General features: G+C 41.3%; 1 protein-coding gene and 1 pseudogene across 1 annotated transcript; both read right to left on the reverse strand.

The window, feature by feature from the left end:
- Positions 1-1,288: 1,288 nt before the first annotated feature.
- LOC138023665 (phosphatidylinositol transfer protein beta isoform-like) lies at positions 1,289-2,905 on the reverse strand. The gene has a single exon (XM_068870712.1). The coding sequence runs from the start codon at positions 2,824-2,826 to the stop codon at positions 1,960-1,962; it is 867 nt and encodes a 288-aa protein (XP_068726813.1). The 5' UTR covers positions 2,827-2,905; the 3' UTR covers positions 1,289-1,959.
- Positions 2,906-8,135: 5,230 nt separating this feature from the next.
- Positions 8,136-11,238, reverse strand: LOC138023677 (phosphatidylinositol transfer protein beta isoform pseudogene; annotated as a pseudogene).
- Positions 11,239-24,744: the final 13,506 nt, after the last annotated feature.

The raw sequence follows: 24,744 nt of genomic DNA on the forward strand, positions 1-24,744 counted from the left end.
ACAACACAAAATTAATACAGATGGAACAGGAGTTTTTCAATGAAAGAAATTGTTTTCCACAAGATGAAAAGCCTGAGAATTTAGCTTGTCATCGCTTCCCACTCGTCATTTTGTTTATACAATCAAATAAAGATCTTTGGCTGGCTTTTTGTGCTGTTTACATCATTCGCACGCACCCTGAAGGACAGATGATGCATTGTTTTTTTAACACTCTTACCAAATCAAATTGAAGCAAAATAACACCTTCTTTATAGTAGAATAATAAATCTTGTATTCGTTGGTTTAACATATAATTTTCCTCACCCCTGCGGGGTTTGGAAAAATACTACGCAACTCTCAAAATATCCACACATATGTAACCATCGAATAAGATGTATATATCAAATAGTTTTTGGCTGGGTGAGGAACCCCAAAGTACGTGCAAAAAATTGTGAGAGTAATGGAACTAAGTATCCGAGTGACCTGCCCAAAGTAAAGGTTTGTAAACCACACAATTGCCCACAAAACACCCACTTCATATAGTGCAGTTGATAATTATTATTATGGCTTAATTTCATACTAGTTTTCAGCTTGTATTTTAGGGAAAGTGGTTCTAACAAATACAACAAAGAAAGAGAACCAACTTTGAATTGTCCACACTCCTTAGTTTTTCCACCATACGAAAACTCACTGGGATAACCTAACACCCATATGTGATTTACCTGGTAATTATAAATAGACCTTTCCACGGTTTTTGATGCCATCTTGGCTGGGGGGCAAACACAGCTAAAATTACAGTAAATGTATGGGAATTCGGCAGACTTTAAACTGCTGTAGCACCACCAAAAAGAGACGGATTTCCATCTTTTGCTACTTCTTTAAATAGGTCTATTGATATCATTCATTCAACAGAAAATAAGGCCATTAAGGAAGGTAGGACGTCCGTAAATTCGAATTACAAATCTTCTCATGTGGTTTCTAATTTCGCAGCAATTTGCATGATTTTAGAAGGGTTTGTATGAAATGTTAAAAATTCGTTTATGGTCGTTGTAGCCTGAATCTGTTTTTTATATTGCCAGAAAATTATCTCAGCATAAATGTCTTTTAAAAGACACTCTCACAGTGGAAATCTGCCTAATTGAAGCGGTGTTACAGCACTTCCACGTTGGCCTAAAGCCCATAAATTTACTGTAATTTTTGCCATGTTTGCCTTCAACAACTTCTGCCTGCCATATTAGTTTAGAACCTTTCCAAGCTAATGGCACACAGTAACCCCCATTTAACAAACTGCATGCAAGGAATGCTAAAATGTGTCAAGAGTTATTTATTTGCATTTCATTTGAGCCTTGTTTGGGACAGCATGAAGGGTGACACACTTCCAAACAATCCTCCAAAGGTCTAATAATAGTGAAATTCAGTTCACAAAATATCAAAATACCTAACCTAGAGCATACCTTTTACATCATACATGTAGCTGAGAAGTTCACTGAATGGCTTTAAATATAGCTTGCAGCCAAAATACTGGGAATATACTGGGAGAATTCACCTGCTGTGGTGTCTTTAAAGATTAAAATAAGGCTACTGTATAAACTGAGAATCGTTGAGTAATTTTTTAAACGAATAACCTAGATTAAACCACTTTGTTTTTGTAAGAGCTCCTGTACATAAAGACACTGACAAATCGAATCAATATATTTGTGAAATCTCAGAGATCAGTACCAAATGTGCTTTACTGTTGCAACACTGTCAAAAATACGTAAACTGCGACATCACTTCCCACCAAAATTGCTAAAGTTTAAACAGAAAACTACTTATGCTCGCATCATACAGTCATTACTAAATGTTGTACAAAGTCGAAATTAATACTATAATGAGCTTAACGCTCACAATTCTAACAACCTGCAAGTACCCTTCTTCAAATATTAATTTACAATAGAATTTTCGATGCTTCACAGTATGTTCAACGAAAGTACATAAAGTTCATTTTTCAACCATTCCACGCACTTGTCCCTTATTTCGCATAAGGTCGAGTTCTTTCTTAGTCGCGTCTTCGATCTCTCGTATGTCCTCTATGGTCAAGCCATACCACTTGTCGATCCAACATACCAACTGACGATGAAAATTGGTCAGGAGACGTTTGACTGCGCGGATAACGAAAGCCTCGACTCTTGCCTGTAAACCCCACCATTTGAACTTAATATGATATAACTTGTAACAGGTCATTTTGGGATCTGCGTCCTTTTTCCAGTCATTCCTCTTTAAGGGACACCTCGGAGGTTGGGTCTTTGCTGAAAAGACAAGCGCAGGATCTTCTTCTCTTTTGTAATCATTTGAAGAGACAGCGCGCTCATCAGATATGTCTATTTCAACGATTTCTCTCTTTTTCAATTCCTTTTCGTTTAGCTTATGAACATTCCCGAACTTTTCTTCATCATCTTCAACAAAACCTTTTTTGTGCCAAGTATCAATACAAATGAAGAAATTATCTGCCATGTAAGGATTCGAGTACACTGTTCTACAAAATGGATAAGCATTCCACGCTTTCTCGTGGACTTCCAAAGAACCTGACGGCGCAAGCATGCGAACAAAACCTGGTACCTTCGAGCTTAAATGAAAAATCTTATGGGTATACTGTCCTCTCTGCTCGTCAATCTCATAGGGTTCGTTCACTAGCACTTCAATTCCGTCGCCTCCTCCTGTTTCGTTCTTGCTTGCCTCTGCAACGGCGTACAGCTGGGCTACTTGATATTCTTCCACGGAAATGGGTAGTGGTATTCGGTACTCCACTATCCTACTAGCTGATGAGAAATCCATTTCCCTGGGATCTTCGACCGTTTTCTCACCCATTTCACCCAACTAAACCGTCCTAGCCACAAACCGGTAAAACTTAAAAATGGCGACCCCCTCGCAATGTGCTTCAGGGATATGACGTAACGGAAAACCACAAGGCAATGCGAATATCGACCAAATGTCCCGCCTTTCTTGCACCCAGACCTAACTGCAGATTTGGACCGTGGGAAATCTAAGTACTAAATTAAACTTGTTTGTCAGCGGACAAGTTGAATTTTTAACTATCTTTACAGTGCATTTGGTTTAAAAAAAAACTAGAAATGGTTTGGTAGCAAAGGAAAACAATATTTTTGGTTCTACTGAGTAAAAGAAAGAACATTCTATAAACTGTATCGTATAAACTCTTGTTCTTAGGCCATCGTAGCTTGATTAAGAAAATAACACAAACATACATATATAGTTTTTAAAAATTGTAACGCTCACTAGCATACGAAACGTCAAGTTCTATATAAAAATGCGTTGGAATACTATGTTTATCACCGCTGTTTGTGTTATTTTCTTAATAAAGAACATTCTTCTTTGAGTATTCCGGTAGTCTTCAGTGAAGAATAAATATGAGTACTATTAAAATGAAATAAAGTAATTATACAGTCAACTCTCTCTAAGACGGACACCATCGGGACCGGCCTCAGCTGTCCGTCTTAGAGAGGTGTCCGGCTCACAGAGAGTCGACGTACCGTGACCCCAGGAATTTTAAATAATAATGCTGAACCTGTGTACAGTGAATACGCGTCTGTTTAACCTACCTGTTTTAGATTACAATACAATTCGGTTGTCATCTCCAAGTTACTTTTTGAATGGGACAATGACTGATTTAATTTTAATTTGTACTGTATGTATTCCGGCGACAAGATAAGAGCTTGATTAAAAAGACAAACGCAACTAGATTCATTTTGACAACGTTTCGACATCGTCCGATGTCATCGTCAGGCACATTTTAATCGGATGAAGCATAACTTATAGTACAAGAACAATAGAACAATAGAACAATATATACAATAGTACGCTAACAATAAATGTGAAATTTGCCCTGACAGAGTTTGACTGCACATTAAGAAATGTTTCAATTCTTCGATGTAGAACATCTCATGAATTAAGCAGTCAAATTTCGATGCGCATTTCTTTATGACACTAAAACTCGCCGCTGGGGGTGCTGTTGTTTGGCCATGATCTGCTAGGCAATGCCTCCCGATAGCTAAATATCTATGTCCCTTAATTCGTTGATGCAAGTGACGAGCTGTATAGCCAACATAGCTCGCATCACACGAGTCACATTGAAATTTATAGACGACTAGTTGTTGGCTGACTAATGATGGTTTGGGCTCACGGAATTTAAGGACATCCTCGAGCTTGCGGCTGACAAAAACTGGCTGTGGATCTATATCCAGTTTCTTATTTAGCTGAGTAAGTTGGCGCTTCACAATATCGGCTGGTTTTTGGTCAATAAATGGCAAGACGATTAATTCATGAGATGTTCTACATCAAAGAATTGAAACCATCTCTTAATGTGCAGTCAGACTCTGTCAGGGCAAAACTATTTACTTAGATTTCACATTTATTGTTAGCGTACAATTCTATATCTTACATGTATATTCATGTACGCCCATGTATATCCATGTATGCCCATGTATATCCATGTATGATCATGTATATCCATGTATACCCACGTATAGCCATGTATGTCCATGTATTCACATACCACAGCCATGTATATCCATGTACACGCATGTATAACCATGTGCTTCCATGTATAACCGTCTATACCCATGTATATCCATATACAGCCATGTATATTCATGTTTCCCTATGTATACCCATGTATATCTATGTATACTCATGTATATCCATGTACACTAATGAATAACCATGTATACCCTTGTCTATCCGTGTATCTCCATGTAAAGCCATATATATCCACGTATACCCAATTGTCCATGTATATCCATGTATACCCTCGTATAGCCATGTATGTCCATGTATACACATGTATATCCATGTATATCCATGTATACCCTCGTATAGCCATGTATGTCCATGTATACTCATGTATATCCATGTATATCCACGTATACCCATGTACAGCCATGTATATCCATGTATTATCATGTACATCCATGTACAGCCATGTATATCCATGTATACCCATGTATACCCATGTATATCCATGTGAAGCCATGTATGTCCATGTATACCTATGTATATCAATGCACACCCATGTATATCCATGTATACCCATGTATGTCCATGTATACCCATATATACCTATTTCTTCTTCTTCTTTAGCAGTCCGTCGGTATCGACGATGATACCTATTTACAGCCATGTATATTCATGTATATCCATTTACAGCCATGTATATCAATGTATACCTATGTATATCCATGTATATCCATGTACAGCAGCAGCCATGTATATTCATGTATACCCATGTATATCCAAGTATAGCCATTTATATTCATGTATGGCCATGTATATCCATGTATACCCACGTATAGCCATGTATGTTCATGTATTCACACATATATCCATGTATACCCATGTATATCCATGTACAGCCATGTATATCCATGTATACCCATGTCTATCCATGTACACCCATGTATAACCATGTACAGCTCTGTATATCCATGTACAGCCATTTTTATCCGTGTACATCCATGTATATCCACGTACAGCCATGTACACCCATGTGTGCCTATGTATATTCATGTATACCGATGTATACCCATGTATATCCTTTTCTATCCATGTACAGCCACGTATATCCATGTACAGTCATGTATATCTATGCATGCTTATGTATATCCACGTATATTCATGTAAAGCCCTGTACAGCCTTGTATATCCATGTATATCCATTTATACCCATGGATATCCATTTATATTCATGTACAGCCATGTATATCCATGTATACCTATGTATATACATGTATATACATGTATCTCCATGTACTGCCGTGTACTGCCATGTATATCCATGTACAGCTGTGTACATCCGTGTATTTCTATGTACAGCCATGTATATCCATCTACAGCCCTGTATGTCCATGTACATGTACAGTCATGTATATCCATGTATAACTATGTACAGCCATGTATGACCTTGTATAGCCGTGTACGGCCATGTATATCCATCTATAACCATGTACAGCCGTGTTCCGCCATGTATATCCATGTACAGCCATTTATGCTCATATATTTTGATGTAAATCCATGTCTACCTATGATCAGCTGTGTACAGCCATGTATATTCATTCATACATGCTCGCGTATCATTATCAATGTACAACCATATATATCCATATATTGCCGTGTAATATCATATATATCCATGTATATCCATTTACATCCATATATATCCATGTATAGGCGTGTATTATAATAAATAGCCATTTATATCCATGTATACCCATGTTCATTAAATTCTCAACCTCGTATTAAAACATTTCTCGTGCTCAGATTGCTTTACTGATCAATCTCGGTTATTAGCTCATATACCTTAGTTTGACCTTACGTGGCTAATGATTGCGCTGCGCGATGTTAAGCTTTCGCTGGAGAGCAAAATTTCGATCTGAATACAACAATTAAAAAATGTAACGTTTTTGTGGAAAGTTTGGATCAATTCCTACGTTTAGAAGTACGCGAAAAAGTAAGAAATGTTTTTTGTAATTAGCCTGCGTCTGTCTGACCATCAGGTATTACACTACATCGCATCTTTATCAAGTTTTTTCGATTTCGTTCGGATTTTCTCGCGTTTTTCGCTCATATTTCGCACTTCCAAACTTTTGGAGTTAAGGGAATTTAACAAAACTATTATTCCATTCGCGCTTGTTGGATATGAGACTGGTTATAGGCAAATGGCAATTTACCATCTCATATCGAATGCGCGCTCATGGAATAATTGTTAAATAACCAAGTATACCTTTCGTTAACGATGTCCCTGAACATCATCACGGGAACATTAGAACCCACAAATGACCAGCTCCCAACATCAGTGGTTTCATAGCTCAGTTGGATAGAGCGTCGCACCGGAATTGCGAGGTCACGGGTTCAAATCCCCTGGAAGTCTTTAATTTTTCAGGCTTCCCTATGCAATTGCTAAAATTGCGTTCATAACTGCGAGGATCATAGTTTCACTTGATTTCACATCCGCAGTTCACCATATGATTCATTTCATATATCATTTCATAGTCAACTACTGCTTGCATAACAATGATGTGGTAGCCTTTGTGATCCATCAAGTCGTCATGGTCAGCTATGGTCGGTAGGTGGGGCAATTACAAGAATATGAGTGCCGTCTATCCTACCAGCACACATTGGAAATCTCCATCTGTCTTTGTAAATGCGCATGACTTCTTTAAAATGTTTTCCTTTAGGTAACGTGATAAACCGCGACTTCAGTTTGTTGACAACTGCAGCAGACACTTATTTAACACGAGTGCAAACAAAAGCTGGAGATACACAAAACAAATTTGCAATCGTGTGCTATTCTGCTGATGATACTAAGTACGACAGCAGAATTAGGAATCGCAGCTTTGGAGACACGGCTCGATCAACGCATTCTCGTATCTTGTTTTTGTTTGTTTCTAGATTTATTCCTTGTGCTTTGCTGCATTGAGAGAAGATTCTACTCTTGCTCATTCTCGAGCTTTTGCTGGTATATTTTGGGTTTTTTTTTTCAGACGGCGCGATAAATATATTTTATTGGATGGTTTAACATATAATACGCGCGGATATTTTGAGAGTGGCAAAGCATTTTGCGAGCAGTGAGCAAAATGTCCGCGAGTATTAGCCCATCCTCCTTAATTTTTTTTTCGCTTAGCGTCAAATGCGTTTCCTGAGCAGTCTCGGAATCGGAGTCCTGCTACCCCAGCATCATAGCTGTGGAACCCGGAAAACAAACAAGACGTGAACCCAAAATCAATATGGCTGAAAAGTTGGTGGATGTTGTTGCAAAATCAAGACAGCGTGGGAAAAAGGATCACCCCCGAAACTCCTATGCAACATAAAAATTTGGGCGGACAATGCTAAACGGATAAAAAAAGGAAAAGGAGATGGCCTTATATGTTAGACCATCGATTAAGAGATTTATTATTCCACTACAAAAACGGTGTTATTTTACGGCCTTATGAATGATATCAATAAAACTATTTTAAGTAGTGGCAAAACTTAGAAATCCGTGTGTGCGTGTGTGAGTAGAGGTGAACATAATAAATTTCTTCTTGGAATATTAACAGTAGGGATTTATAAAAACCAATAGAAACTTTGGTTTTGAAATCAAAAGCGAGCCCTGGATATAATTAAAGCGTCATCACATGATTTTTCTCGTGAAATTTGGAATAAACAAGCATTTGTTACTTTTTTCAAATACTACAAATTGCACTAGCCCTATTGCCTAGTGCAATCTTCCTCGTCTTTGCAAAAGTTTACTCCTGCTTATCTATTCCAAATTGCACGAGGTGTGATTAACAAATCTAATTTGAGGTCTGGTAATTTAAGATGCTAACTGAACTGATACTTCTGGTATCTAGTAGACCTTATTTAACGTCGATAACTCGTGACAGTAATTAAACTGACAAACCTGAGGTCGACGGTGCGCTCATTTTACTCCCCACTCTCCATCAGTGCTCCGTTTTACGGGTATTTAAAGCTACTAGCTACACGGAAAGGAAAGGAGTCGAAACAAGGATGCGAGATCCGGGAATCGAACTCAGGACCTCTTGCACCAAGGCCGCGCACTAACCGACTGTGCCACTCTTGCTCCTCCTGGTATGCCGAAACAATCCCTTTTTTGTGGCAATGAATGTAAGGTTATGACAAAGGATGTGTTTTAATTATGGAATTGGAAAGGGCACTGAAGCTGTGGAAATGAAATATTATTCAAACATATTGTTCTTGTTGATTGTAGAGATCCAAGATCAAACTGCGGAGGAAATTGCTAACACCATTAACAAGGCTTTCCTCGAGCCGCTAGAAGAATACAGATCCAGTCCGCTGACCCCTTTGCCGCTGGAGGATTGCCCGAAATTCCTGGAGGTAACTGAAGAGAGAATCTACAAATTGTTGTCAAGGCTCAATCCCGCAAAGGCTACTGGACCCGATGGTCTTCCAAACTGGCTACTGAGAGAGTTTGCAAGCTTGGTCGCGTTCCCGGTAAAACCATCCTGAACGCCTCCTTCAGTGAACAGCGTCTGCCCAGCTCCTGGAAATATGCTGATGTCACCCCTCTTCCGAAGAAAACGCCTGTGCAGAGCCTGAAGAAGGACCTGAGACCCATCTTTCTAACACCATGCCTGTCCAAGGTTGCCGAGGACATTGTTGTAACTGATCATCTAAGGCCAGCTGTGATGAAGGTACTGGATTCTAGCCAGTACGGAGCTGTCCCAAAGTCCTCCACCACTATCTCCTTGCTCAGCATGATCCATGAGTGGATCACAGGAACTGATGGCAACGGATCTACTGTAAGAGCTATCCTTTTCGATTATAGAAAGGCTTTCGATCTGATAGATCATACCATTCTAATCTATAAATTAGGTAAACTAGATCTTCCTTTTAGTGTAATCAATTGGATTATTGATTTTCTAAGTAACCGGTTCCACAGAATCAAACTGGCCGAGGGATGCCTCTCTGAGTGGGGCTCAGTCCCCTCAGGAGTCCCTCAGGGGACGAAACTAGGGCCCTGGTTGTTTGTAGTTATGATAGACGACCTGGTAATTAATGGCGCGTGAGTCTGGAAATATGTAGACGACACTACTGCATCTGATGTTGTCGGAAAGGGCGAGGTTAGTAGTGCCCAAATTATTGCTGATAAGGTAGCCGAGTGGTCCCTGGCTAACAGAGTTCAACTCAATAATGAGAAATGCAAAGAACTCCGAATCTCTTTTGCTAGAAATAAGGCAACATTTGAGCCAATTAGGGTACATGGCAAAGAGCTAGAGCTCGTTGATAGTGCAAAGTTATTAGGAATAACAATCACAAGTGATCTATTATGGAACACCCATGTAAATGATGTTATCATAATGGCAGCCAAAAGGCTATACTTTTTAGTTCAGCTAAAAAGGGCTAAGGTTCCCTGCAGTGACTTAGGGTTATATTTGTGAAATCTCAGAGTTCAGTACCAAAGATGCTATACTGTTGCAACACTCTCAAAAATACGTAAACTGCGACAACATCACTTCCAACCAAAATTGCTAAAGTGGAAACAGAAAACTAATTATGCTCGCATCATACAGTCATTACTAAATGTTGTAACAAAGTCGAAATTAATACTATAATGAGCTTAACGCTCACAATTCCAATAACCTGCAAGTACCTTCTTCAAATATTAATTTACCATAGAATTTTCGATGCTTCACAGTATGTACAACGAAAGTACATGAAGTTCATTTTTCAACCATTCCACGCACTTGTCCCCTATTTCGCATAAGGTCGAGTTCCTTTTTAGTCGCGTCTTCGATCTCTCGTATGTCCTCTATGGTCAAGCCATACCACTTGTCGATCCAACATACCAACTGACGATTAAGATTGGCCAGGAGACGTTTGACTACGCGGATAACGAGACCCTCGACTCTTGCCTGTAAACCCCACCATTTGAACTTAATATGACATAACTTGTAACAGGTCATTTTGGAATCTGCGTCCTTTTTCCAGTCATTCCTCTTTAAGGGACACCTCGGAGGTTGGGTCTTTGCTGAAAAGACAAGCGCAGGATCTTCTTCTCTTTTGTAATCACTTTGAGAGACAGCGCGCTCATCAGATATGTCTATTTCAACGATTTCTCTCTTTTTCAGTTCCTTTTCGTTTAGCTTATGAACATTCCCGAACTTTTCTTCATCATCTTCAAAAAACTCTTTTTTGTGCCAAGTATCAATACAAAGGAAGAAATTATCTGCCATGTAAGGATTCCAATACACTGTTCTACAAAATGGGTAAGCATTCCACGCTTTCTCGTGGACTTCCAAAGAACCTGACGGCGCAAGCATGCGAACAAAACTTGGTATCTTCGAGCTTAAATGAAAAATCTTATGGGTATACTGTCCTCTCTGCTCGTCAATCTCATAGGGTTCGTTCACTAGCACTTCAATTCCGTCGCCTCCTCCTGTTTCGTTCTTGCTTGCCTCTGCAACGGCGTACAGCTGGGCTACTTGATATTCTTCCACGGAAATGGGTAGTGGTATTCGGTACTCCACTATCCTACTAGCTGATGAGAAATCCATTTCCCGGGGATCTTCGACCGTTTTCTCACCCATTTCACCCAACTAAACCGTCCTTGGCACAAACCGGTAAAACTTAGAAATGGCGACCCCCTCGCAATGTGCTACAGGGATATGACGTAAGGGAAAACCACAAGGCAATGCGAATATCGACCACAAAGTATGGTGGATATGTCCCACCTTTCTTGCACCCAGACCTAACTGCAGATTTGGACCGTGGGAAATCTAAGTACTAAATTAAACTTATTAAAAATTATAAAAACGTTCACTGGATATATACAGTTAAAAACTTTCGAGCTTTCGGCTGTCAGGCTACAGCCTTCAATGAAAATGAATGGAAAAAATGACAACTACAATATATACAAAAATAGGTGAGACTATAAAAAGAATATTAAAACGGGAAAAAAATGTATTTTTTCCCGTTTTAATATTCACTTCCAAACAATCCTCCTAAGATCTAATAATAGCGAAATTCAGTTCAAAAAATATCAAAATACCTAACCTAGAGCATACCTTTTACATCATACATGTCAACGATATTAAAACGGGAAAAAATATGTATTTTTTCGATTCCCGTGTTAATATTCTTTTTATAGTCTCACCTATTTTTGTATGTATGGTAGTTGTCATTTTTCCCATTCATTTCCATTGAAGGCTGTAGCCTGACAGCCGAAAGCTCGAAAGTTTTTAACTGTATATAGCCAGTGAACGTTTTTATAATTTTTAATATGTTTTACCCTGGCTACGGTTCCGACACATCTAGACGAGCGTTTTCTGCGTTGTTCTATTCCGCATCACGTTGCTGTCAAGTGGCATGAGTTCAGTTTCGACTCTGACATCGCTACACTGTGACACTTCTTGCATCATTTCAGCTTCAAGGTCTCTTATTACAATTGTGTCTCATCAGCACATACCCTCGTTTTTTGCCTGAGAGAGCATGATTGATGTCATTCTTCACCCCACATAGATTCTCCAGTTAGAGTTATTTGGGATTCTCCAGTCATATCTCAAGCAAATACCTAAGGGATTTGAATGGTAAAGCTGTTAGCTCCGTGGCGTGCAATGGGTAATACCTGCAGACGATTAAAAACAAGAGACTGTGGTAGCCTACACTTTGTTCGAAGGATTCACAGTATTTCAGTGTCTTTTTAAATATAATATCTTGGTATCTTAGTCAATATCCAGTTTCAATTCCGTACCCCGAAGCCCAAAGTCCACTTTTCGTGACCCAATGATAGCTTTAAGTGACATTGCAGAATAGTTTTTTGCATTTACAGCGGTTATCATTAACACGCGTCCCTTAATGACATTTTTTCATATTCGAAAATAAAATTTAGGTGGACGTCAATCAAACCTTTCCATTAAGAATTCAACTGCCGCCAAGAGAACAAGAGTATCGTCATGGAAACTTTTGATTGACGTCCACCTAAATTTTACTTTCGAAATATGGCAAAAAGTCGTTGAGGGCCGCGTGTAACTGATAACCGCTGTGAAACAACAACAGCATTGATGCTAATCAAAACCGGCAAGCAGGTGCTTAAAAAGTTTCTGCGATGGTATACAAAAGAATTTAGTACCTTTTCACAGGGAAAATTATAAACTTATGTAAATAGCCCACTTGGATGTGTTACCAAGTCAGAGGATAACCGGATATTGCATTACGTGCAGCGATAACACACACTCTCGTTTTCGGTCACGCACACAATTTTTTAAATTAATACATATTTCCCCGTAAATCTGTCGCGTAGTTTTCCGTGGTTTAGTCCTACTTAGGTTTCCTTCTCTGAAAAGTGCCTCTACAAGGCAAATAAATCTTACGCATGAAAAGTAAAATCGCCCCACCCAAAAAAAGCAAGAGGCTACGGGTAGCCTACACTTTGTTCGAAAAAAGTCTGATTTTCACACATGTTCAATGCACTCAAGTAGATTCCATTCATCAAATCTATATTCCATTGGAGTTACTAGAAGTCAAGAGTGAATTAGATAGGAGTGTTGTTATGGCATGGGTGCTCTCCCCAGCACAATCACAAATGAGTCTATTTTAAGAATAAGAAAGGGTTCCTTTTTTCGCAAACGTTGGCCGTGAAGCACTATATTTCAACAGACTTAACTGATTAGAGTGTAATGTGAAGTGCGCGTTTTCTACCCCATAGGAACCATGTGAGCGTTAGCCCTACTAATGGAAATGGGCCCACACAAGGACAGAGAAAGATTCTGACCAGGGTGGGAATTGAGCCCACGACCTTCGGGTTAGATCACCGCTGTTCTACCGACTGGAGGTTTAACAATTGCTTAAAACGATTTAAGAGATTTCACTTGCCTAAGATTGCAAGGTAGACTGTTCCAGAGAGTTGCACCTCTATAGCTATAGCTATAGACACTTAATTGTTTGCGGAGTCCGTTAAGATATAGCCTGACGTAATGCGCTCATTAAACATAGCGGATAAGTAGTCAGGAGCCAGATCATGTTGTTGTAACAAGTACCGAGCGTCAGCATCATAGGAAGAGGAGGTGAAAATACGAGCAGCAAGATTCTGCAGTTTTTGTAATTTTTCTGAGAGTGTTTCGCCGCAATTCCCCCAGACAATACTACAGTAATCGAAATGGGGTTGTACCGAGGCATTGTAGTTGTAATGTAGTATTTCTAGCGAAACAAAAGGTTAAATTCGCTTTATGGCACCAATGCCGGAGGCAATCTTTTTAGATAGTTTGTCAATATGATTATGCCATGTTATCATCAATAAGAATCTAAAGTGATTTAGAAGTGGATACTTGTTTTATAGGAACATTATCTATGGAAAGTTCAAGGGATTCAGATAATGTACTCAGTTTTTGTCTAGAACCGATTTACATAAACTCGGTTTTAGTCATATTCAGAGAAAGTTTGTTGCAGAGAAGCCATTTGTGGATGTTTCTTAAATCACGATTCAGACTAGACTGTATTGAGTGTAAGTCTGCGCTAGCTTACGTTATATGGGTATCGCCTGCATACATTCTAGGTTGGCAAAACGATAAACAGTATGGCAAATCGTTGATATAGATCAAGAATAGAAGAGGGCCTAGGATGGTTCCCTGAGGGACCTCACAGCCTAGGGAACAGAATTTGGAAAGCGAACTATTTAACGACACATTTCTGGGTACGGTTATTTAGATAAGATTTAAACCAATCGTAAGCAGACTCCTGTATTCTATACAGACTAAGTTTAGCTAAAAGTACATCGTGGTCAACGGTATCAAACGCTTTTTTCAAGTCTAACAAACGCCTTCAAAACGCACGCTCAGACGCTTGAAAACACGCTTTAAGGCGTATTTTTCAAAGGCTTTAACAAACGCCTTCAAAACGCGTGCTCATGCGCTTGAAAACCCGCTTTTAAGCGTCTTTTTCAAACGCCTTCAAAACACGCTCTCAGACACTTGAAAACACGCTTCTAAACTTCTTTTTCAAAGGCTTCAACAAACGCCTTCAAAACGCGCGCTCAGACGCTTGAAAACACGCTTTAAAGCGTCTTTTTCAAACGCCTTCAAGACGCGCATTTACATTACCGCGATCTATACTACTACTACTACTACTACTAATAATAATAATAATAATAATAATAATAAATAATAATAATAATAATAATAATAAATAATAATAATAAATAATAATAATAATAATAATATTATTATTATTATTATTATTAGTGGCGTGATGAAGTCGGTAAAGACTGCTATGGACGATATGGGGTTGCAATGACACCCTAAGAAATGTGCGATATTCACCTATCAAGCCACAGTTAGTCTATGAAACAGCAGATGTACAGGCGTATTGGGATGTTCCGGTATATGGAGAGTACCAAGAGCTCAGAGCAAATAGAGTAGACGCTAGGATCGTTAACAACAGAGATAAGCAAGTGATAGCCTTGGAGATGAGCTGCCCTTGGGTGAGCAACCGCGACAAGGAGACTTCTGAGAAGACCATGAAGTATGCGCCACTCAGATGGGAATTGAAGCAAAGATACCCAGGGTACGAGATCAACCTAGTGCAATATCATCTTAGATGTACTGTGGGGATGGTCCAAGGACTTGGATGTCACTCTACAGAAGCTAGTAGGCAGCAAAGCTAAAGGTGTACTCAAGAAGATGCAGAAGGTGTGTCTCAGGAACTCTAAATATTGCGCGCACTTTTAAAGTGGTAATTTAACTCGTAGGCGAACTCTGAATCTCGTGCATATATACACTACCGGTCTTAATAGGTTTTATAATGATAATGTCAGTTTTTAGTTATAACGTTAGATTTCGTTTCTATTTTATTCACTGATTAGCTCATGGGCTACGCTGCGGCGCATCGTGTTGCTTTTATTGTATATGGCACACATACGTTTTTACTGCATAACAATATTTAACGAGGATATCACCAAGCTAACACTAAGTTAATTAGGGTGGTCCTCTATCTACGTCACTACAATTTACTATGCGGAATAAAACTTAAAGGTTAAAGAATTTAGAATTACAAGGATAAAAATTATATTAGAATGTGTTATTACAAACAGTTCCAGCCATATATTTTTTAAACTTTAACTGTCTCTAGCGTTTACAGATAAACTGTTCCAGGCATGTACTCGCCTGTACTGGAGGGATCTTTGTCCTGTCTTAGAAGATAGCTTAGGTATGAACAGGTTTCCATTTGCGGCTGTTCTTGTGTTGATTTGGTGTATAATCTTTAACATACTCAAACCTATTACGTAAATAGGGCTAGATTTATTAATACACAAAAATTTGGTTTTATCAACGGAGTTGATAATGTAAATTGGCCACCGTACAGAGATTCTAAAAGCTGACGTTTCGAGCCTTAGCGTGGATTCGCTCTGACGAAGGGCTAACGCTCGAAACGTCAGCTTTTAGAATCTCCGTACGGTGGCCAATTTACATTATCAACTCCGTTGATAAAACCAAATTTTTGTATACTACTTCCCCACCGACGCAGCACCACAGTTTTTTTAGAAACTACCCCCTTCGTACTTCGTAGACTTATTAATAGTTTTATTCATCAATATGAACGTAAAGTAATTAATCTATGCGCTGATTTATAGTCATCCAGTTTAATTTGTAGAACAGCTCAGACGATGGGACATCCTGGGGACGGTTAATGTAAAGAATGCATCTTGCTGCGTATTTCTGAAATCTAAGGATCCGATCGGTAACTAGTCATCTCGCCACCAAGAAGACTCGCCACCAGCAAACTCGCTACCAATATGCAATCAAAGTCGCCACCAAGACGAGTTATCTCGCAACCCTGCAGTTGCTTATTTTTTTAAGTTAAGGAGGCTCGAAAGGGTTTTCAGCTGAGCGCGAGCGTAACCCTCACACGCAATTCGTAAGCACCAGAAATAAACAAATACCGCTAATTTCGTTCACCTTTCTCCTAATTCCTACATATATTGAATATAAATAGACATCCCCTATTCACAAAAACCACGAAAATTCTACAGAAACGGTTTAATGGTCACTTAAATCCGTTTGTGTTGGCCCGTAGCTCCACTCGCGAGCGGACTCGAATGAACGGGTGACGCATGCGTAAATGCTGATCTTGTAACCCCTCATTTTTCCTGATTTCGCAACTTTACTTGTTTATATCTCTATTTCCGGACGGGTTAATTTGTTTCATTTTTTGCATGTTAACTTAGGTTAATTTAAAACGTTTGTCTTTCAACTTTAAAAAATTTAAAATTCTGTTGGTAAAAAAAAAATAATTAGAGACAAATTTCAAAACAACTGATTTTTCCGAAAAACTGGCCTACAGATTTTGTTGAATTTTAAGTGTTTTAGAAATTATTTCTAACATAATCTGGTAATGCTGAATGGGAAGATTTCACCGTCCCGTTTCTGCAAAAAAAGACAATATACGTTGATTTAAGGCTCAAAGAAATGCCTTAGATCGTTGCCATGGTAACGCTATTTTGGAAGAAAATATAATGTGAGAAATCTACGATGGGTACTTGATACCCTGGCCAAATTTCGAGCCTCCTTAAACTTTACCGAGTTTGTCTACTTTACGTATCTAAAATTAAAAGGTAAAGTAAGTTACACGCCGGACTGACTCACGGCCCTTGACGTACGCAGTGGAAGCGATCAGCATTTCATGATACAATCCTGGTTTTTACGATTGCCAAAGCACACAAAACTTTCTGAATCCGTTTACTTTAATCCACACTGAAAGGAAGGAAGGAATAGACTTCTGAACAAAAGCGCTCAGCCTGGTTGGTCAGACAAATTAGTAGCCAAAAGGAGACTATAAGGCCAGTAATCAGTGGCAAAAAATGAAATAGGAAACACGTGCAATATATGACGGAAGAATCAAAGTCTGTATCACCATGATGGAAGTCGTGAGTTGTTTGAGCTGCTTGAGGTATACAGTGTTTCTGTTAACATAACAACAAAACAATGCGAAGTCATTAAGGTTGCTTGTGCGGCAAGGAGGAAAGGAGGTGAGAGTTTTTCAACTTCAATAGGGTATTGTTTCAAGAATTTATAAATATGCCTCCCTAACAACGGGGCGCGTCCACCAAGTTGTTTTAGGGGAGAATCTGATCGACACGGATCTAGTGTCTTTTCATGCTGAAGTTTACGGGACAGTCCCCTGTGTAGCTGTCCACGGAAAGCCAAGTGCCTCCCTGGATGTCAGGAGGGAGAGGAGACTGTGAGTGAGGCTCATCTCCTTGCTGACCATGATCGTGTGTTTGATCAGGCCGTCAAGCTGCTCAATCTGAGGGTGACCGGGGCTCAGCTGTTGCAATGAGGGCCTTCAACCGCTGGAAACTTCAGAGCACAGGCGACTGTTAGGCTGCCGCTCCAGGACCTCCAAGACAGGCTCTCGGAGGCACTGACATTGCACCAACCCACCGTTTACGTACCAATCAAAGGGAGACGCGCACATCTCCGTGGCTGGTGTCCACTTTCCTCCGCCAGGCAAGTCGTGGCCTTTTTGCGCTTTGTCAACAAAGGAAGATATTGAAGATTGCTCACATTGATGGAAACACTGCATCTCTAAATCAGAACACACCTCTGTGTGTGCACTTCCGGAAGAACTTTCCAAATGCAGACACACTGAGATTTCATGACACCAACTACCCAAGCCAAAACAACACCGTGTTAGAGTTGAAAAACAGCCACCAAACGCCTGTGTTCACTACAGGGTCGACATGTATCCCAGCATCTGATATTTGGACGAAATGAAGCAAGCTTTGGGTCTTCTAACCTCGGCGGTTAGAACTAACCAAGGAGACAAGGCAGGCAGCAATCAGCCGCCGGCGCGTGACCTAATCCACTTCAAGCTGGAACTGACGCCAAACCAGTGAAATTCCCAGTTTAAAAACAGCAGCATCCGATCGATTAGGGATGTCCCCATACCTTCGCCCAATTTGAGCTTCGTCTTTCGACAATTCACCGAGAAAGGCGATACTGAAAACCATAATATGCGCGTCGATTCAAATCCACCAATCCGCGTATCGCGACCGTTGACAGTTCAAAAACACAACCCTGCCTCGATACGCTGATTGGTGATGTGCTCTGATTTTTTTTGCATACCTCAAATGCCTTTGGTTGAGAATTTTGCACCGGTCATGTTGAGAAAGCTTTATTAAGGGAGACCCATCATATCAGGCTGCGAAGGCCCCACTGTAAGGATCTGATCATTTGTTGATCACCTACTTCAGCCTATTGCTAAAATACAAAAATCATACCTCAAAGATACCACAGATTTCTTAAATTTTATAGAGAAAACTAAAATAGCACAATCCTTCTCTCAATGGAGGTTACTAGCCTTTACAGTAACATCCCGCAGGAGGAAGGAATCGCCATTGAATGAAGAACATACGAAACATTCTATGGAAACAAACCTCCGACTCCGACCCACTTCCTCAGAGACTTAAAAGACTTATCTTGAAAGAAAATTTCCATTTCTACGGGAAAAACTCGCACGTCTCCAAACGCACGGAACCGGAATGGAAATAAAAAAGGCAGTAACTTTTGCTAACATCTTCATGACGGAAGTTGAGACTGATATCGTCAACCAAAGTCCTTACAAACCACTTATTTGGAAACGATACATTGACCACATCTTTTCTCTATGGAACATAAACAAAGAAGCGATAAACAAATTCACGGAGCTAGCGAATAGCTTCCATCCTACAACAAAATTCACGGCTGAGATTTCAGATACTGAAATAACATTCTTGGATACATGTGTATACAAGGGAGACCGATTCAAAAAGCACTCTATTCTTGATGTGCGCACGCACTTTAATTAAACCGACAGAGACTTTCCAATACACGCACTTTAACTCCTGCCACCCTCCAAGTGTCAGGAAAGGCTTCATCAAAGGCGAAGCCGTAAGGCTTCTTAACTCTTCAAAAGCGAAATTTGAAGAACACATCGTATTAAGCAAACAAAGATTAAGCCACAGAGGTTAGCCAGATAATCTTTTGAACATGACTCTATCGGAAGTCAATTTTAGCCAAAGAGTGTCGGATCTACAAAATAAACAAAAAACGCGCAAAAGAATGTTGTCGTTTGTTACAGAATACCGCCCATCAATGCCTGATCTCAAACATATTCTTATGAACAAATGGCGTTTTATACAAAACCAGCCCTTACTAAGAAAAATCGTTAAAAACCCTCCCCCTCGTTTCATATAGAGACGGGAGGTCTTTGAAAGATGTACTCGTTAGAGCAAAGTCAGACAGACCCCCCTAAATACTCACTAACCTGAGGGTGGTGAGAAGAACTCTGCGGTTAAACCAACGCTACAGGTGTCCCACGATGCAGTGTCCCCGTGTCATTTCCAGGGGGCCTTGGCCGTCTTCGTGCTTAGCCGCACTTAGTCCGGCACTGTGAGAAAAGAAGTGACTGCGAGGGTTCTCTACCCAAAAACCTGACAACCTCCCCTGTGGTCCGAAACACAAAGCTCGCAGTTGTGCCCAGCATCCCTTGGAGAGGCCCTGCCACTCCCCCCCCCCCCAGCTCTTTGAGCCCTTTTCCCACCCCGCTCACAACGATGCTCGCACTGCTCGCACTGATGGTAACCCCCGCGACCAAAGCGACAACAGCAAGGGTGAACCCATGCTGGGACGTTCCCTCCTCTAATTCTTCTCTCTTGGCTTCAAGTTGGTTGAGCCGCTCTCGATTGTTTTGTACACTGCTCACAGGTGTTTGAATTCTCACTGTCGTCACTGACGATCAAAGAGTCTTCGGCGATTCTTCCCTCCTCTTCACTCTGCTCCTGCTGGTTGCCTCCCGGGTTGGACCAAGAATTTTCATGGACTGGTTCGACAGATCTGTGTTGACTGAGCCGTCTGCCTTGAACAGAGGCTTTGGTTCCTCCCCTGCAGCCCGGCAACCATCTTTTAGGTGGTGCCATCTCTCATTTTCAGTTTACACTTTCAGCAACTTCCCATTCTCTCCGTAGTTTGGGTGGTCCTCGCCCCGGGCATGCTCGCCCTCTGCTTCAACCTGTCTGTGAGCTGGCGGGCGAACAACCCCATTGTGAAAAACGTCTCCCATGCTCTTGTGAACAGGCTGTCACTGAAGTTCACTGGCAAGTACGTCCAGGACTTAAACCATTTCTACCTCCTCAACTTATTCTCCGACCTCTTGACCAAGAGAACCGAGAGAACTGCCTTCTTCCTAAGCTCAGGTCCAGGGGCGGCGGATGTGGCATCCTGCGTAGCTAGTGGTTTTGCTGTTGCAGAATGCGAGAGATCTCGATTGGCAAAAGGCTGGGAAAAGCGTAAAAAAGAACCTCCTGCCAGGGTTGACTGCCTTCTTGATTTCCAACATCATTTGCATATTTGAGGAAAAGGACAGTTCTAAATGTCTTTTAACTTTAGGCAAAGGAAGCAATTTATTCAGGCAGAAGAAAAAGTCTCTTATGAACACGTGTCTTCTTTTTCAAGCAGGAAGGGACGCAAATCTATGGAGCAAAAAAAAATCACTATTATTTTGGAAGCTTCGAGCAACCCGGATTAAATTTTCGATTTCTCGCAGTGGTGAAAAATTTCGCCTTCTAACCAGACCATAGAAGATTTAATTAAAGCCCCACTACAGAAGTTTTAGTGGATATTATCACCCCAAGTGGGGGTGTGGAAACGTTGAGCTCATTTCAGGATACAACTAAATCAATGATCATGAATGTAAGTGGGAAGAAATGGCCAATCGTGGCCAATGCGGCCTTGGCGCATCCTTACCAACAGTCGACCGACAGACGACCAACAGCTTCTTGAGGGAGCTTTTCTTCAAATTTTCTACAAAACCAGGTGGACAAGAACTTGTTCAAGATGTTACACAGGTACCAGCTTAAGATGTTGCATGGATCACCTGGGTTGTGCCCAAAACAGTCGCGGTGAAATGTCCGGGCAGGGTGACCGCAGGAAGACACCTGACCAAATGGAATTGCAAAAACAGAGCAGGAAATCACGCAGATGGGCGCATTGGGTAAGCGGAGGTGACTCTATTAGGGCAAGCAGAAGGCCAGAGGGACTCAGACATGCCTAGGTTCTTTATGCTCTTCACCACAGGCTTCATCCCTCGCTGCTCGGACTGTACTTCAAACGCTGCAACGTCTTGGCGAAGCAAGGGTCGCTGTGGACAGTTTGTTGTGTGCCTGTCATGCCTCCCCCGCTGCAACAAACAAAAGGTGGAGGTGCCATAGGCACTGTTTGGGATGGACTAGCATTTGAATACACACTGCACCCGGCATTCACAATAATGGCCAAGAGCAAGCTTGCGAGAATACTTGTCGATGGTATGGCGATCACCGGGCTGGCAGCTGGCATTGGTTTTTTTGGCCAAAAAGACATCAAGGGATCCATGACCAACGACCCCAGTTCGAACATAATGAACTACGTGAAGTTCACCGCTGTCATTGCCAACACGTGGCTGCAAAAAATACCTCCAGTACCACCGGAACGTCCTCCCTAAGCCGACTTAGAGCGCTGCCCCATTTGTATCGGCATGGCAACAATTGCAATTATGATGGGCCACCCTCAACCCCACAGCATTCATCCAGGGTAACACCCCATCTACAGGGCAGGCAGAAGCCGAAAAGGAGAGGCCTGACCAAGCAATGGAGAAATACCAGGCAGCTGTCGCCCATTTCCAAGAACAACCAGGAAAAGCTTCAGGACTTGATCACAAGGAACGACAGGGTGAAGCGCAGGTGACAACTTCACCAATGTGGACTATGTGCTTTAGCTGTACAACTAGACGCATGAGTCCCGGTTCTTCAACTTGAACATGCCAAGCAGTTTGCAAAAGACTGATTTCTTAATAGTTCCAAAAGACATTTTTTCTGCATCTGTTTGCTCTTTGCAAACCATGTCCGACACAAAGCTGTCAAACATTTACTACATCTCCCCCAGCTAATGGAAAGGTCGCATAGCCATCAAAAACCTCTCAACTGCAGCCAAGGCCGGTCTCTGAAGATGTGGCCAGAGCTTGCCTAAAGAAGCAGACCATCTGGCAGATACATTTGCCTGTAGCAAGGCGCATCCCACGCCCTAGATTTGATGTCAAAGTGCCAAACAAAGTGCACCAGGCTGACCTTCTCTTTCTGCCCCATGATATTCTGGGCTGGACGACCCGGACGTATACTCTCACAGTCATGGAAGTGGCCTCGCGCTACGAGGAGGCTGAGCCTCTGACCGCAAAAGAGGCCTCAGCTGGCAAAAGCTCCACCAGGTTGACCCGGGCCACGAATTTATGGGCGTGGTCAATCAGCTGCTGGCGAAGCACAAGTCGATGTCAAATGTGGCAGGGTCTATGTCCGTCATGATCAGGCATTGAAGAGTGTGTAAACAGGACCTTGGCCGAGCAGCTCTTTGGGTACCAGTACACCCAGATTTGCCTTCCTTCCAGGTAAAGGTCAACTGAGGAGGTTGCCAGACTGCCTGCCATTGTTGCGGAATTGAATGGAGAAGTGAAAAGCCCAAGAACCCTATGAAGGCCTCAAAAGTGGCACCAAAGCCCTCCTCAGTTCTTCCTTATCAGTTTGGAGGAGCAAAAGCTCCCAACAGCCGTTGGTGTTCGTTACTTCTACCAGCCTGGAAAGCTGAAGGGCGGCCGTCGCCGTACAACGAACCCCGTTCGGTCTCTCCAAGTTTTGCGGCTTGGATGCTGCGTCACCAAGCCTGGTGGGCCTGTCCTCCACTACTTGTTGGGCTGTCCGTGAGGAACCTGCTTGTGCTGCCCCCAGACACTCAACAGCCATTGGATGGGGTTCTCAAGCCACAAGCAATAAACTCGTCAAGGGGGTGTAAGGCACTGTGTCTTTGTGGCCATAGGCCAGTGTCCACACCATTTTCGGCGATGCAATGCATGCTGTTGAAGGGAGACCGCAAGTCCTTTTTCAGGTGCTGCCCAGAGATGCGATGACGCTCGGACTGTAGCACATCCATGCCGTAGCGGAAGGTCTTTTTGGCAAAGAGGGACTCTGTACTACAATACTAATATCATCACGTTTTAGTCTTACTCTTATACAGCAGTGGGAAGATATGATATAGTTTATACCCAACTCGGTGTTACGTGCCTTGTTCATTAACTGTTTACCATTTCATATCCAAAGCGAGCTCATGGAATAATTTTTTTTAATGCCCCTGATTTGTGCTTTGGGGAGGTTAAAGGAACACAAACTGGCTTATTCAATAAATCTACGATTCTTGTCAAGTCACTGCTAGTTTGTTAAGTTTTAACTATCCAACGCTTGAAAAGTTATGACTGTAGGCTCTCGGTAACCAATCAGGTGGTATTAATTTAAAGTTTATTTTTAAAAAAAGCAATTTAACAAGTGATGTACATTAATTAACGACTCATCACGCAGCGATGTGATAGTTTTCTTATGACTGATGGCGCAAATGATTTGGACTGACCGTGGACTTATTGAGGATGCGTTTTTTCCCTCTATTCCGGTGGGTCAAAAAAGCAGATAAGTGTGTAGCACAGCTCCGCTTTGGTATTAAACACGCCACTCATTGTATTGTTGGAGTTAAGGCTATGCCTGATAAAATTGAGGGAATCATGAATCCTGCAAAGCTAAATCATTATCGTGTGCTCCCTTGGGTGATTTGGAATGCAGTGATTGGAGAGGGATCAATAACTCTGTAACTGATTGGTTTAGTCAGTTGGCGAAGTAAGTCAGAGTAGAAAAATGGTAACAGTTCTACAAACGTCAAAATCTACTTATTGCAAGTAATTGCTTTGAGCTCAATTTTGGAAGACGATACACGTGGGAATCTCTCGGTGATTGATCACATCCTAGTCAGGAACAAGTATCGTGAACAGTGTGAATAATTCTGCAGCAGGTTCAGAAGCTGACTGCGACTCGGATCATAACCTGGGCCCAGTTGTTCAAGGCCCGATTAAGCTAATCCTGGATTACTGGAAACATAAATTGCAGTTTATTTATTGGTTCAAAAATAATTCCAAAAGACTTTCGTCTTCAATTTTGACTAAGACTCTTGCTTTCCTCCTGCTTGAAAATTATAACGTTAAGGTTTGCTTGGAGGGCAAAATTCAAACCCGAGTTGGTATTTAATCACGGATTAGTGGTAATCGGCTTTTGAACAACTGGGCCCTGGCTGTAATGAAGGCAAAGCTAACGCTTAAGAAAATTGTTGGCAGAGAGAAGATCCTGAAGTGGAGCAGTTGTTGAAATGGATAGTTGACCAA

Source organism: Montipora capricornis, chromosome 2 (assembly GCF_036669925.1).
Source record: "Montipora capricornis isolate CH-2021 chromosome 2, ASM3666992v2, whole genome shotgun sequence".
Classification (NCBI taxonomy): domain Eukaryota; kingdom Metazoa; phylum Cnidaria; class Anthozoa; order Scleractinia; family Acroporidae; genus Montipora; species Montipora capricornis.

Coding starts and splice junctions, on each gene's coding strand:
- LOC138023665 (XM_068870712.1), bottom strand. CDS start 2,826: ATGGGTGAGAAAACGGTCGAAGATCCCAGGGAAATGGATTTCTCATCA.